Source organism: Nematolebias whitei, chromosome 9 (genome assembly GCF_014905685.2).
Source record: "Nematolebias whitei isolate Nwh7 chromosome 9, NemWhi1, whole genome shotgun sequence".
In the NCBI taxonomy this organism is placed as follows: domain Eukaryota; kingdom Metazoa; phylum Chordata; class Actinopteri; order Cyprinodontiformes; family Rivulidae; genus Nematolebias; species Nematolebias whitei.
In genome coordinates, this window is record NC_056506.1 from 47,220,997 (window position 1) to 47,235,542 (window position 14,546).

At 40.3% G+C, this 14,546-nt stretch overlaps 1 protein-coding gene across 1 annotated transcript in view; it reads left to right on the top strand.

The window, feature by feature from the left end:
* The first annotated feature begins 4,420 nt into the window (after positions 1-4,420).
* crema (cAMP responsive element modulator a) overlaps positions 4,421-14,546 on the top strand; it is a 19,156-nt gene continuing 9,030 nt past the window's right edge. Inside the window, exons 1-5 of the mRNA XM_037681931.1 lie at positions 4,421-4,535; positions 7,359-7,493; positions 7,650-7,775; positions 13,535-13,623; positions 13,694-13,836. Coding sequence (XP_037537859.1) covers positions 7,386-7,493; positions 7,650-7,775; positions 13,535-13,623; positions 13,694-13,836 — 466 coding nt within the window. The 5' untranslated portion in view covers positions 4,421-4,535; positions 7,359-7,385. The remainder of the gene's footprint in view (positions 4,536-7,358; positions 7,494-7,649; positions 7,776-13,534; positions 13,624-13,693; positions 13,837-14,546) is intronic.

The window sequence follows — 14,546 nt, forward strand, 5'->3', positions numbered from 1 at the left end:
AGTTTTTTACCCAAAGTAACTCCAGGCTGATGAAAGCTCAAAGAGAGGAAACAAGGTCTGATTTGTCTGATGATGCAGGACAGACTTTTATACTAAACAGGAATCAAATGTAGAAAAAAAGCAGCAACAATTTGGAGTCAGAGCTGAAATGGCACGAGAGCTGCACAGCTTGAGAGAGGACAGCCCTGCAGAGAGTGGTGAAGGCTGCACAGAAGATGTTGGAGTCAGCCTCCCCACCATCAGACATCTACACCTCCAGATGCAGGAAGAGGGCCCCCTGCATCGTGAAGGACCCCGCTCACCCAGCACACACATTTTTTTGCCCCGCTCCCCTCAGGAAGGAGGTTAAGGAGCATTAAGTGTAGAACCACTAGACTGAGGAACAGCTTCTACCCTGAGGCTGTTGGACTCATCTCTCACCAGGATCATCACTGTAATGACACTTTAATTGGAGATTTGTCGCTTTATCTGTGCTGCTGATTATCCATGCTGCTGATTTCTTACCTTAAGCTGCTGTATTCACACCCATCTGCTCACTTCAGACTATTACATTATTATTGTTTAGTGTATATCCTTATACATCCTTATACAGTATACTGTTTCTTTTTTATTTTATATTTTTGCTGTTTTTAGGTATAACTGGGACCTTGAGTACACAATTTCTTTCCACCTCATGTACCACATGTGATGAGAATGACAATAAAGAAGGAGGAGGGGGCGTACCAAAGAGACCATCTTATCACAAGCAAACCTGGTTTGTTCCACTTTGGAGTAAGCTGTTGAGGGAAGAATCAGTTTTGTTGTGTATTTCCTTGACTGATGAAGCCTTCTGGATCGAAGGCAAAACGTTTCAGCACAAAAAAAGAAACTGTCCAGATGACCTGACTGAAAGATGTTGGATTGTACACCTGGATTATTGAGCATGGACTTTGTTGACTATAAAGAACCTTGATGAAACCTCAAAACGAGGAAACAAAGTCTGATTTGTCTGATGATTTGGGACAGATTTTTAAACTAAACATGAATAAAGTGTAGAAAAAAAGCAGCAGGAATTTGGAGTTGGAGCCAGAATAGTTCAACACACTCAGACTATTTGTCCTAATAAAGTTTATTTTTTCTCTCGGCGTTGGGAAGATTACAAACCTGTTGGAAAACATCAAATCCAGGCTGTGACCTCCTGTTCTGCTGCCTCCGTTTCTGTAAAACTTTCATCAACAAAGACTGAGAACGTTACAGAAAACATCAAATAGACATCATGACAGACGACAAAGTTCATGCTCAATCATCCAGGTGTCAAATCCAATCGTTCTCAATCAGGTCATCTGGACAGTTTCTTTGTTATCGAGACGTTTCACCCTCTATCCAGAGCACTTCATCAGTCTGAGGAGTGACATGGCTTCAAATAGTAAACTGCTTTACAAAACGAGGCTTGGTAAATTCTAAAAAAATTAATATTGTCATAAACTAACACAGCTGGGAGCTCAAGATGAACTCATCCAATCTGACTCTGTCTGAACTAAACGTGGATTAGGGATGACCCCTTGTGGCAAACTCTGAGCAGTCAATTTATTTGGAACAATTAAAAAAAAAAAGTATTTAATTTGCGATAATTCTCCCTGAAACATAAATGATCTTACCTTTAGCTTCCTGTTTCTTTAATCATAATGATGTAAATCACTGTGAATGTTTATTTTACGTTAAGATGACGTTTAATTGGATAAACTTTATTTATTCCACAGGACAAAAAGCAAAATCAGAATAACGGCTGCAGGAGTTCATATTTAGATTTAAAAACAAAGTTCTTCACGGTGGAGCAAAAAATACATAAATGCATAAATCTTGCACGCCTCGTTTGTGACCGTCTATTGTCGTCGTTGTTACATGATGTCATCACTCTTTGTTAAAATCAGGTCTCTCTTGTAAACGAGTCCCCGAGGCTCAGTGGGATTAACCTGTCTAAACAAAGGTTGAATGAACAAAATAATAAAACACTCAGCTCAGACCTCGTTAAGACGTTTGAACGCTTCGTGACGATTTGACTAAAAACCTGCTGCTGTTCTGAAACACTGATGGGCTGTTAGTCACATGGAGCCGAAATAAAACCGCTGCGTAAACGTAACGTGCAAATATCTTCAATCTGCAGTCGTTTTGATGACGACCTGAATAATCCCACTGTTTGAAAGCATTCATAAACCGTTGGGATTTCGTGAGTTGACCTTCTGATTGTGTGATGACTGTTTTGAAACCTGCAGATTGTTTCGTTTTGATGGATTGTCCAGTTCCTGACGAGGACAGCTCGGCTGTTCGGGCCCAGCGGAGGCCCGGGCAGCTCTTTCATGGTATTAGCAGCATGTGATTGTGTTCAGCGTTGGTCTGCCACGGACTCGCTGCGACTCCCCGCTGTCTGGCCTTTGTGCCGCCCGAGGGTTCCCCTTCTGCCGCCGGCGCTCGGCCATCTGGAGCCTCCCGGGCCTCCTTCCTCTGGCTGCGAGCGAGAGGCCACAGGGCTGAAATGTTACGTAACGCAGCTCTGCTATTGAAGGTACAGGGAAGAAAAACTTCTTAAAAATAGATAAATGACAAAAATAGTTTGTGTGAGAGCTGAAACTCTGCAGCCAAATGATAAAAAGTCAAACAGCATACTCATGTTTACATTAAACTTGAAATAAAAGTACTTGTCTCAAGAAACTCCAGGTGACGGATTCTACATCCAATAAATGTGTAAAGTGTTTCAGTTTGTCTTGTTCCTCTCCACGATGTTCTTGTTGTGTTTATTTTGATCATATTCAAAGGTTCGCCCTGCAGGACGGGCTCTTCTGATCAGAACCACGTCTCGCGGCTCGCAGCGGGACAGATGGCGACTCTGGGGTCAGCCAGAGCTGGAGCTGAAGTGAAACATTCACTCCAGACTTTTACAGCAGAATAAAAGCCCTTAAGTTATGACATCGGGGAAATATTGCTATGAATCTGCATCCAAGTTGTTTAAAATGAACAGAAAATGTGCACTTTGGATCTTTTGTAGCTTAAACTGTATGTTTTTGGTGCTAAAATTAAACATTTTTATTGTTATTCCTTTTCTAAACAATGATTTTTTTAAATTTCTAACTCCTAAGTGACTGAAATTGACATAAAATGTTTAACATAAAGAAAAACAATATGTAAACTGAATGCAACTTTTGTCCTTTAATTTTTTCGAAAACTGAAACCTGTATACAGAAATACACAAAATCTATACAAGTACCAGTATCTATCAACAAAGTAGTCAAAACAACTAAAAGTTATATAATGTTGGATCCAACTTTACAGATTTTAATTTAGCAGTTATTAATATTTGTGTTCAAAGCCTTAGTTTTTCTAGAAACTTCTTATGTGTTTTACTTTTCTATGTATGATTCTCATCTAAAATTACTTTTGACTGTTTAATAAGTATTTAATTTTAGTTTTTATTATTATTATTATTGTTAAATTATGTTCAAGGTACTGGAGGTCAGCTGAACTTTGCACTGTGAGAAAAAAAAGACTGCTTTAAATCTAAAACATGGTCAAATGCATGTTTATGATCCATTACAGTATAATTTTATCTAAACTATTCAAAACTCCAAAATTGTATTTAAAATTATTTAGTCAAAAGAAAAAATAAAACATTGCAAATTATCTCTGAATACTTCCCAAATTTCATAATGATATTTATTTGTCAACTACAAAGTACAAACCAAAATAAATTACAAACTCATGAAGTTTGATCAAAATTTTGTTGTTGTTTTTTTTTTTTTTTAAATTGGCAACTTTTTGTGTTTGTGTTTATACCCTTGGGAAGTAATAATTCTACATATTTTTACTTACTAATCTATAATTTATAATATTATTATTTATATGCATTTTCATCCTAATTATATCATTTTTTTTAATTAGTTCAGTTTTACCTTTTGTAATTTTGTTGTTGTAATTACAACTTATAACCATTAGAGGGCAGTACTACCCTGTCTGAGCTGTAAGACAGCTTAAAAAATTCTAAAAATATAGTAACATTTTGTTGTTTAAACCCTTTTAAACTAGACACTTACATTTTAATTGTTTATTGTCAACCTTGAAAACTGCTACATGACATTAAATATAATATAGTATAACTTTTTACTTAACTTTCTTTCGATGCTACACCGCCGACTATGTTTCTGATTAGGCTTTAAAAGACGAGTTTTTAGTCGAGAAGAAAACACAAAGCTCTAAAATAGCACATGCTGCCGCATTATGTTATATGAAAGTAATAATATTATTTATTTAACAGTTTACGGAACATAAAAGAGGATTAGAGCCATTTGTTGTCGTTTGACGTTCACCCGAGCGAACCCGGAAGTAGGACGCAGTGTATCCTCTTGTCCTAACTAGGAAATCTTTGGCGATAAACAGATTCTACGGGCGACATTTTTGGGCACAGCATCATCAGCGCTGACGTGGGAGCTACGTGCGCGAAGGCGAGGCGCAGGCCGTGCACCCATACTGTCATTAGTGACGAGTCAGACTACGTAAAAACTTCGGTAAGTCACCGCAAAGCTGTCACATTGTTCTGGTCAGCGCCGGTTCGGGCAGAACCGGAGCGAGCGGGAAATGTGCAGCTTCGGTGCGAAAACTTTTCATCACTCCTCCGTTTGGTGAGCAGGAAGCAACATGGAGAGATTAATGTCCTGAGAGAGGCTCAGCCGTCAGCGCTTTCTGTTTCTTTCCTTACGGAGCAGCGTCAAAACTCACGATTTTTACACGTATGATCTAAACGAGTGAAGTGGCCTCTTCAAAATAAAACACCTCAACTCTTGCAAAACAAAACGCTTTTACTTCCTGGATCCACACACGTGAAAAACTGAAGAAAAACACTCGAGTGCTGTTATTATATTATATTATATATTTAGTTGTCGCATTTTATTTAAGATAATGTGTAAAGTTTTGAACTATGCAGTTGTGTTTTCACTAATAAGGCGTGGTTTGTTCAGATAAAAGTAACTTTCCATTTCTACAATATGGCAAAGTTTGCAGAAAAACTTTACAGCTGTTGATCTCAAACATCTGTTTGTGTTTTTACAGGATCGACTTGTGTCTTTTTGCTCCAATTTGGGTTTAAATTGGGTTTTTATCTGTAAATGTTTGAGGTGAAAATTATATATTTTTTTGGCTTTTATCTCAACTATTCATTTCTGCTCTTTGATCAATATCTGACCTTTCAGTTACAAGCTATTAAATTTAAATTTCTTTCCATTAAACAAATTCTAGTGAAGCTTAAAAGCTACAACTGACTAACTTTAGGCGCAGTGTTGCCAGATAGAGTCGAGGTTTTCCAGCCCGAAAATCTGTTAAAAACCGCCACATCACACAAAATCCCACCCAATCAATATATTGTTATATTTACTGTTTGAACATGAACGCACATCAGTACAAGCCAAGGTAATTATACACATACACACTAGGGGTGTAAATCACCAGCTTTACCGCGATACGATATTATATCGATTTGTTTGACGATACGATTTTTCTCGATATCACAAAGTCTGTCACGATACGATTTCGATTCTGTTCGATTCACAAGTCTGCGATAATATATTGCGATATCAAATGCATTTACATATAAATAACTTTTTACAAAAACAATTCAAATATGATTTAACCATTTTATTTCTGTTATTACAGGCACCAGGCATTTAAATAAATAAAAAAAAAAGTTTTTTTCTTAATTAATGAAAAAATCAAAATAAATGACCTGTTCTGTGTAGTCTCACATTTTTTATGTTTAAGTGCATTTTTTTAATCCAGTTAACTTAAAAGTGTCCTGATGACCTTTCAGTTATAAAGAAACAAAAACAGATATTGAGCTTAATAACATGGCTATCAATGTCGTGTTTCTTCTTCAGGTGAACGGACAAATTTATTGTGATTCCCGAGTATTTTAACTCACCTGTTCCACACGACATGACTTCTGTCTGTTGAGCCGTTCTTCTGTTGGAATCAAAATATTTCCACGCAGTTGATTTAAATCCAGCAGGAGAGTGAATTTCATTATCTGTGTTTTCTGCCTCGTCTTCCGTGTTGCTGAGGCGGCGCCGAGCGCAGCGGCGCACGGAAATGGTGACGCAGACGTGCCTTGGGAATTTCAAAATAAAAGCGTATTTTAAAGATGACGATATGAATCGATGTTTTAGTTTTGCCACGATATAATTGAATCATTTAATCGATATATCGTTTTAAATCGGTGTATAGTTACACACGCAATACCCCCCGCCTCCTGTAAAGATTCAGAAAATCTGCACGTCACGTTTCAGGAGCTGGTTATTCTAGACCCAGATTAAATGTTCAATATAAATATTTCTATATTTATCACCACAGTAATAGTGTTACACACATTAGTAGTTGCAAACACTCAAAAAAAATACATATGTTGGCTTAGTGCTTACCTTTAACCTAACCTGAACATTTTTAATAATCACATTAAAAGTTATAAATGTTGTCTTTGGTGCCGGTTTTCCAAACATGTCAGTGTGTGAATGACAGGCGTGAACTTAAAACACTTTGTAGAACGGTGCTTTATGAAGTTCACTCCATTTCCTTGTATTAGTTGACCGGCAGATCTTCCCCATCCAATATGGAGGATGCTCCGACGTAGCGCTAACGGGTCAGCCCGCTCAACGAGGCGTCCACTAACGGTCTCACCAGTTCTCTGTTGTGAACGCCCCGGCTGATGACAATAGCCAATCAGTGATGGAGAAAGGTCAGGGGAGCTTTGACCCAGTAATGATGAATGATTGTTTGAAGTGTGTTTAATAGGTTAACTCAAAAACCGCAGATCTGACTCCAAATCCGCCCAAAGTCATTTTTACCTGCAAAATCAGAATGAAAACCGCCCAATCTGGCAACGCAGTTTAAGAGTCAATCCAATTAAAAATAGCTGCCACAGCTGATCACTATTAGCCAACACATAACTCCGTCATCTTTATGGACATTGAGCTGAAATTCGGTGTGGTAGTAGCTGAGAGTCGTCGTCACAAACTGCTTTTGACTCAGACTGGAAATCCGTTCCGTTCACACACAAACCAGAATGAAACGAGACTCTGTCCAACACCGAAGTGCCTCCGTTTTGTCTCTTTTAAACGACGTCGTCTTCTGACACGACGACAAGTTGTCGTTATTAGTTCTGCGTCTTTTCCCCACAATAATTTAAGATTATTCTTTTGTTCCTGTTTTAAAAATGAACAATTACGGATGTACGGTGGAGAAAACCTCTTCATCTTGTTAGCCGTGTTGGTCCAACCACACAGACGATCTGATACGTGCCAGTTTGGTGATATTTGTCTGTTTTTGTGCGATGTCACTTCCAGCGTCTGTGATAATAACCGTGCGTGGTCATGGATACGTCGGTATCATCTCAGCTGGAGAGCAGCTTAAATGACTCCATGACAGATGGAGAAGAGAATCTCAGTGATGCCAGCCCGTCTCCTGCAGCCTCCACTCAGGTACTCGCTGTTCTTCTCGCAGCTTCAGGAATGCTACATGTCTTCCTCTAAATGTCCCCGGACTTACCAGATAATAGCTGATGTATAATTAGCTTCTTTTTTTAAATGGCGCCCTTTTGTGAATATTCTCCGAGTCTTTTTGGTTTGTGGCTGCAGGTTTTGATAGACGGAGATCCTTCGGCTGTCGTCCGGCTGTCTGAAGAGCAGACTGCTTCGGTCCAAAGGGTCATCCAGGCCCCGCAGACCTCCGTTATCCAGTCACCACAGGTCCAGACTGTTCAGGTGGGCCCACACCTTTTTACACAAGTCCCACTTCTTCAAGCTGAGGCCGTCAAGTGTTTGACTGGTTCAGGTTTTAAAGTCAAAACGAGTCCTTTTGTTGGTTCAGCTCCACCTTGGTTCTGTAAATCACAGCCTTCCACTTTCAAACGAGCGCTGAAGTTATTAAAAACGCATCCCGTACAAAAAGAAACTAGAATAAACTCGTGCCTAATCATTTATTTATCGATATTAAAGTGTACAAACCTCCAGGCTCGGCCGTTAATCTAGAGTTAAAATCATTGTTGGCTGTTTTCAATAGATCCACTGACATTCATCAAAGAGTTTGATCTAAGCAGCTGTTCTGCCGTTAGTTAATGTGGATCAACGTAGAGTGGTTGGTTTTCCCACCGGAAGGCTGCCGGGCTGATTCCCTGTCCTGTTTTATTTGAAATGCCCTTATCAGGACGCTGAGGCCCACATTTCCAATAAGTCCTCACTGGTAGCCGACAGGAAGCAGGTTGCACCTGAAGCACATGCTGCTGATAAAAGGGGACAAAAAGAGTTTTTAGGTTGTGTTTGTGAACGTTAAACTTATTCTAGTAATCTTAATCCAATCTCTAATCTGCCCTTTATGTCCAAGGTTCTTGAAATAAATAATAAAGTGCTATGTGTTGTCATCATTGTATGTTCCCATACAAAGACAAAATTGCTCTCTGCATTTTACCCATCGCACCCGAGATAAACCCAGGTGTAGCAGTGGGCAGCTATGTAAGCTGCCTGGGGAGCAATGTAGGATTGGGTGTCCTGCTCAGAGACACCACGAGATGTGCGATGATCGGGGGTCAAACCCAGGACCTTCGTGTCCCGAGTCAGTTGCCCCGCCCCTACACCATCTCGGCCCCTGTCGTTGCTAGTCAACTTCACTCTCACCTATCCAACAATAACGTTTATGAAGAGTTTCAATCTGGTTTTCGCCCCCACCATAGCACCGAAACAGCTCTAATAAAAATTACTAATGACCTTCTTCTTGTTGCCAACTCTGGTCTTCTGTCCATCCTCATTCTACTTCACCTAAGTTCTGCCTTCGACACCATCTGTCATTCTATCCTCCTCAACAGACTAACCTCCAGTGGCATCTCAGGTACTCCGTTAGACTGGTTCAAATCTTCTCTCTCTGGCCACATTCAATTTATTCAGCTTAAATCCTTCTGTTCTCAGTCTTCCCCCGTCTCCACGGGTGTGCCACAAGGCTCTGTCCTCGGACCCCTCCTCTTCATCATTTACCTCCTTCCTCTAGGTCACATCTTCTGCAAATTTAGTGTCCATTTCCACTGTTATGCTGATGACACACAGCTTTACTTGTCAGCAAAACCAAACTCCACTCCCTCCATACTCACCGAATGTCTCGGTGAGCTCAATCACCGGTTTTCTAATAATTTTCTTCAACTAAACGGTGACAAAACAGAAATTATCCTTGTCGGTACCAAAAACTCTATTTCAAAGTCGGAACGTCAGAATGTCCCCCTTAACAACTCTCTGCTGTCCCCCTCGCCTCAGGTCAAGGGTCTCGGTGTCATCCTCGACACCACTCTCTCCTTCACTTCACACATCAACAATGCTACTCGGTCTGTTTCCTTCTCCGAAATATCAACCGTCTCCGTCCTTCTCTCACACCCCGCTCCACAGCCATCCTTGTGCACAGTCTTGTGACTTCCCGGGTTGACTACTGCAACTCCCTTCTTTATGGCCTCCCCAACAAATCTCTCCAAAAGCTACAGAAGGTCCAGAACTCAGCTGCCCGTGTCATCACTCAAACCTCCTCCTATAACCACATCGCTCCAGTCTTGCAGCAGCTCCACTGGCTCCCGGTTAAATCACACATCGTCTTCAAAATTCTTCTTCTCACTTTCAAAGCTATCCACAGTCTTGCCCCTCCGTACCTATCTGACCTCCTACACATCTCCATCCCCTCTCGCTCTCAGATCCTCCTCTTCACTACACCTCCATGTACCTTCTGCCCGCCTCTCCACCATGGGGAGCAGGTCCTTCACCTGCTCTGCCCCTCACTTCTGAACTCTCTACCACCAGACCTACGAAACACCATCTCTCTTTCTCTGTTCAAGACTGCTCTGAAAACACATCTCTTTAGACTCGCCCATTCTTCTTAACGTTGTTTTATGTATTTTATATTTCAATTTATTGCTGTTGGTCTTTGTACGGTGTTTGTTTTTACGCAATCTTATCTGATATGTTTCTTGCTGTAAAGTGTCCTTTGGTGTCCTGAAAGGCGCTTCTTAAATAAAATTATTATTATTATTATAAATGAAGTAAAAAGGGGTTAAACTAGTAACTTGGAACAGGAACTGGTGCAGTAACTGCTGAAGGAAAGCTGCTTTTATCCTGACGGGGGTCTGCAACCTTTCATAATATAAAAGGCCACGTTTATAACTACCGGACCGGTAAATAAATACCACATATAAAAGCTACTGTGACATTATGACATAAAGATTTATAATAAACTGATTTATAGTTTAACGGTAACAAAAAGTAAGTAGAGACCAAACTGTTTTTGATAAATAGAAAAACGAGTCCCGTTGTGGAAATTATTATCTCATTTTGACATAATTAAGATTATATCCTGATAAACTATTAGTGAGCATAAAACTGAGATCAGCTGGTTAAATGTTTATTGTAATTGTTTGTCTTGTAATAAAGACAAAGACGTTGGTTTGGGCAGCCTTTAAGTCAAATTTTTACCAATGACTTGTTTATTTTTTATTATATCAGTCTCGTATTTTATATTAATTAGTGTAAAGTTGAATTTAGTTAATTTTTTGGCGACTTGCTTTAAAAAAGTGTTAGTTTCTTTTTATGGTGGATTTAAATAAAGATAACACTGTGTGACCCTAAGTTAGATTAATAAAGCAGCTAACAGGCTAACTAGCCATTAGCACCCTCTGATTAGTCCGTTTCTCTGCTTTTTTATTAGTTTCATATTTTCACAGAGTCAGTGTTTAAAAAAAAAACTGGGCAGAGAAATCGCTAAAACCCATTAAGTCCCGATGGAACATTTGGATTTTGCCGTTTTCGTGTTTCAGCGTCCCCACAAAAAAAAAAAAAAAAAAGTTAAAACGATCAATGTTACGTTATATTTTGTACGTTAATGCAGGTCGTAATGTGTTCTTGTGGACGAACATTTAGCGGTGAGCCGCGGCGCCTCGTCAGTCTGACCTTCGTGATCTGTAAATGTTGTCGTGTGCTCCAGAAGCTGGAGATAGCGCAGATGTTAACAGTCGGAGGTGAAGCTGGGTTATTCTGGCTGAAAGGACTTTTAACTTCTAGACGTGCAGGAGTTTCAGTCTTTTTAGTGCTGGAGCAGTTTGGAGAAGGGAAATGAAACAGGAAGCAGAATCAGCACATTTGCAACATTAACTGCAAAGTGGAGGCGATTTGTCTCATAACAGATTTTCAGCAGGAAAAGATTTTATCTGACCTGCGAAGTGACGACACGTAAACACAAAGTGGCTTTCTGCCTCATTCCAAAGCACCTGTTACTACTCGTGTTCAAGGCTCGTGCGGTTTTTGTATGGGTTTTTCTTTCATCTGACAAAAAGGTACGAACTTATCTGTTTTAGGTTGTTAAAATGAATTAAAAAAATATAAATGATAAAAAACTACACCGAAACTTCGCACACAGCAGCTGAAGGGTTTTTATTTTATTTTATTTTTATTTCAGAGCGTAAATGTTTTAAGTAGATGTATAGCATCTACACTGATATGAAAACATGAATGTACAGTGGTGTTTTAAAGTTTAACTCCTTAAAATTTTTCATATTTCTGCATAAACATGAACTAAAACATCATCTTTTTTTCACACAAGTCCTAAAAGTGGATGAAGAGAACCCAGTTAAACAAATGAGACAAAAACATTATACTTGCTTTTTTATTTATTGAGGAAAATGATCCGATATTATATATTTGTGAGTGGAAACAATAAGTGAACCTTTGCTTGCAGTATCTGGTGTGACCCCCCCACCCCCCACCCCGTGCAGCAATAACTGCAACTAATAGTTTCCAGTAACTGTTGATCAGTCTCAGCTTGGAGGAGTTTTAGCCCATTCCTCCGTAGCCGTCCTGGCCCAGATTCAGCAAAACAGGCCCAAACCATGATACTACCACCACCATGTTTCACAGATGGGATAAGGCTCCTCTGCAGGAATGCATTTTTTTCCTTTGTCCAAACATTTAAACCAAACAGCTCTATTTTAGTTTCATTCGTCCACACAGGTTACCCTGGGGTGCTGTGTAGAGTTGCATTCGGGCCCAAAAAATCCGGCCCCAGCCCGTAGCCATCATTTCCAAACCCCAACCGACCCAACGAATTAACAGTAACTACAGGTCAGAGCTGCTTCTGCCTGTATTCAAACACGGACCCTGCTCTGACATGTTGGATGTTTTGTGATCTCACCTGTTTGGGTCGTTGGCCGCGCGTGTCCGCTGAGTGCAGCGGCTGAATGAACGTCCATTTGGGCGATGGGTCCCTGCAGAAGTCCATCTGAAGCTCAACTCAACTTTTTACCTCTTTCAAGGCCGATCAGTGCACGGTCAAATGGCTGATAGTATGGCAAGCCATGTTGCCATATAATTGGGTCGTCAGCCGCGCACGTCCGCTGACGCAATCATAAGCCCGACCCGGCCTGCGCATTATAATGGCCCGAGCCAGTCCAAATCCGGGTCGGGCGGGGCCGGGGTTCGGGTTAGAAATGACAGTCCTTTGTGACCTCGCCGACTGTTCCACGCCTTGCTCTTGGAGTGATCTTTGCTGGTCCACCACTCCTGGGGAGGGCAGCGATGCTCTTGAATGTCCTCCGTTTGTACACAATCTGTGTGATGTGGATTGGTGGAGTCCAAACTCTTTACAGATGTTCTGTAACCTTTTCCAGCCTGATGAGCATCAACAACTCTTTTACCGAGCTCCTCAGAAATCTCCTTTGTTCCTCCATGATCCACTTCCACAAACATGTTGTGAAGATCAGACGATGGACCCCTGTTCTTTAAATCAAACGGGGTGCCCACTCACACCTGATCATCGTCCCACTGATTGAAAACACCTGACTCTAATTTCACCTTCAATTTAACTGTAAATCCTTGAGGTTCACATACTTTTACCGCCTACAAATATGTAATACTGGATCATTTTCCTCAATAAATAAATGACCAAGTATAATATTTTTGTCTCTTTTGTTTAACTGCGTTCTCTTTATCTACTTGTTGATGTTTGAGTTCATATTTATGCAGAAATATGGAAAAATCTAAAGGGTTCACAAACTTGCAGTGCCTCTTCATGCGGTACAGGTCCTCCTCCAGTGGTGCCAAAACAACTGTACGTTTGGAACACACGACTGTTGCGCATCAGTGTGAGTCATAAAAGTAAAAGAATGACGACACACAACAAAATCTACAAGGTATATTTATTTTAATCCAATAAAACAAACTAAGGACTACATATTACCGCATATGTTCTTTCTACAATACGATGATGTTTAAAGAAGCATGTGCAGATGATTATACAGTATTGAATAAATCTGTGGAGACTGTAATGGGTTGAAAAGATTAAAGTAGAAAATTATATCCTGCTTAAATTCCCTGTTTGACGTCATCCTTCTTTCCAAGCACGCACCACAAAGAGACTTCTGTGTGGAGACAACAACCCCCACAATAATGACATTAAACAGAAAAGCTGTTGCTCAACACGTTAAAGAACCTGCCTGTTTGTTCAGATCGCCACCGTGGCCGCGCTGGACCAGGACGAGCCCGTTTCAGACACACAGATGAGGCGGGAGATTCTCTCCAGGCGTCCGTCTTATCGGTGAGTAGAACAGGAAGTGAGATTACAGCGTGTGCTGTGTGAAGTCTGATAACGTTCTGTTTTCCTCCAGGAAAATCTTTAACGAGCTTTCGTCCAATTCATCGGCCGTGCCGAAAATTGAGGAAGAAAATCCAGAGGATGAGGTGCCGGCTTCCAGCAGCCCCTCTGTGCCGGTGCCAAACTCTATTTACCAGACCAGCACTGGGCAATACAGTCAGTCCACACAGAAGTGTAATCTGTAATCTGTATACAGTCAGTCCACACAGAAGTGTAATCTGTAATCTGTATGCAGTCAGTCCACACAGAAGTATAATCTGTAATCTGTATACAATCAGTCCACACAGAAGTATAATCTGTAATCTGTGTACAGTCAATCCACACAGAAGTGTAATCTGTAATCTGTATGCAGTCAGTCCACACAGAAGTGTAATCTGTATACAGTCAGTCCACACAGAAGTATAATCTGTAATCTGTATACAATCAGTCCACACAGAAGTATAATCTGTAATCTGTGTACAGTCAGTCCACACAAGTATAATCTGTAATCTGTGTACAGTCAGTCCAGACAGAAGTATAATCTGTAATGTGTATACAGTCAGTACACACAAAAGTATAATCTGTATACAGTCAGTCCACACAGAATTATAATCTGTATTCTGTATACACTCAGTCCACACAGAAGTATAATCTGTAATCTGTATACACTCAGTCCACACAGAAGTATAATCTGTATACAGTCAGTCAACACAGAAAAATAATCTGTATACAGTCAGTCCACACAGAAGTATAATCTGTATACAGTCAGTCCACACAGAAATATAATCTGTAATCTGTATACAGTCAGTCCACACAGAAAAATAATCTGTAATTTGTATTGTCAGTCAACAAAGAAAAATAATCTGTATACAGTCAGTCCACACAGA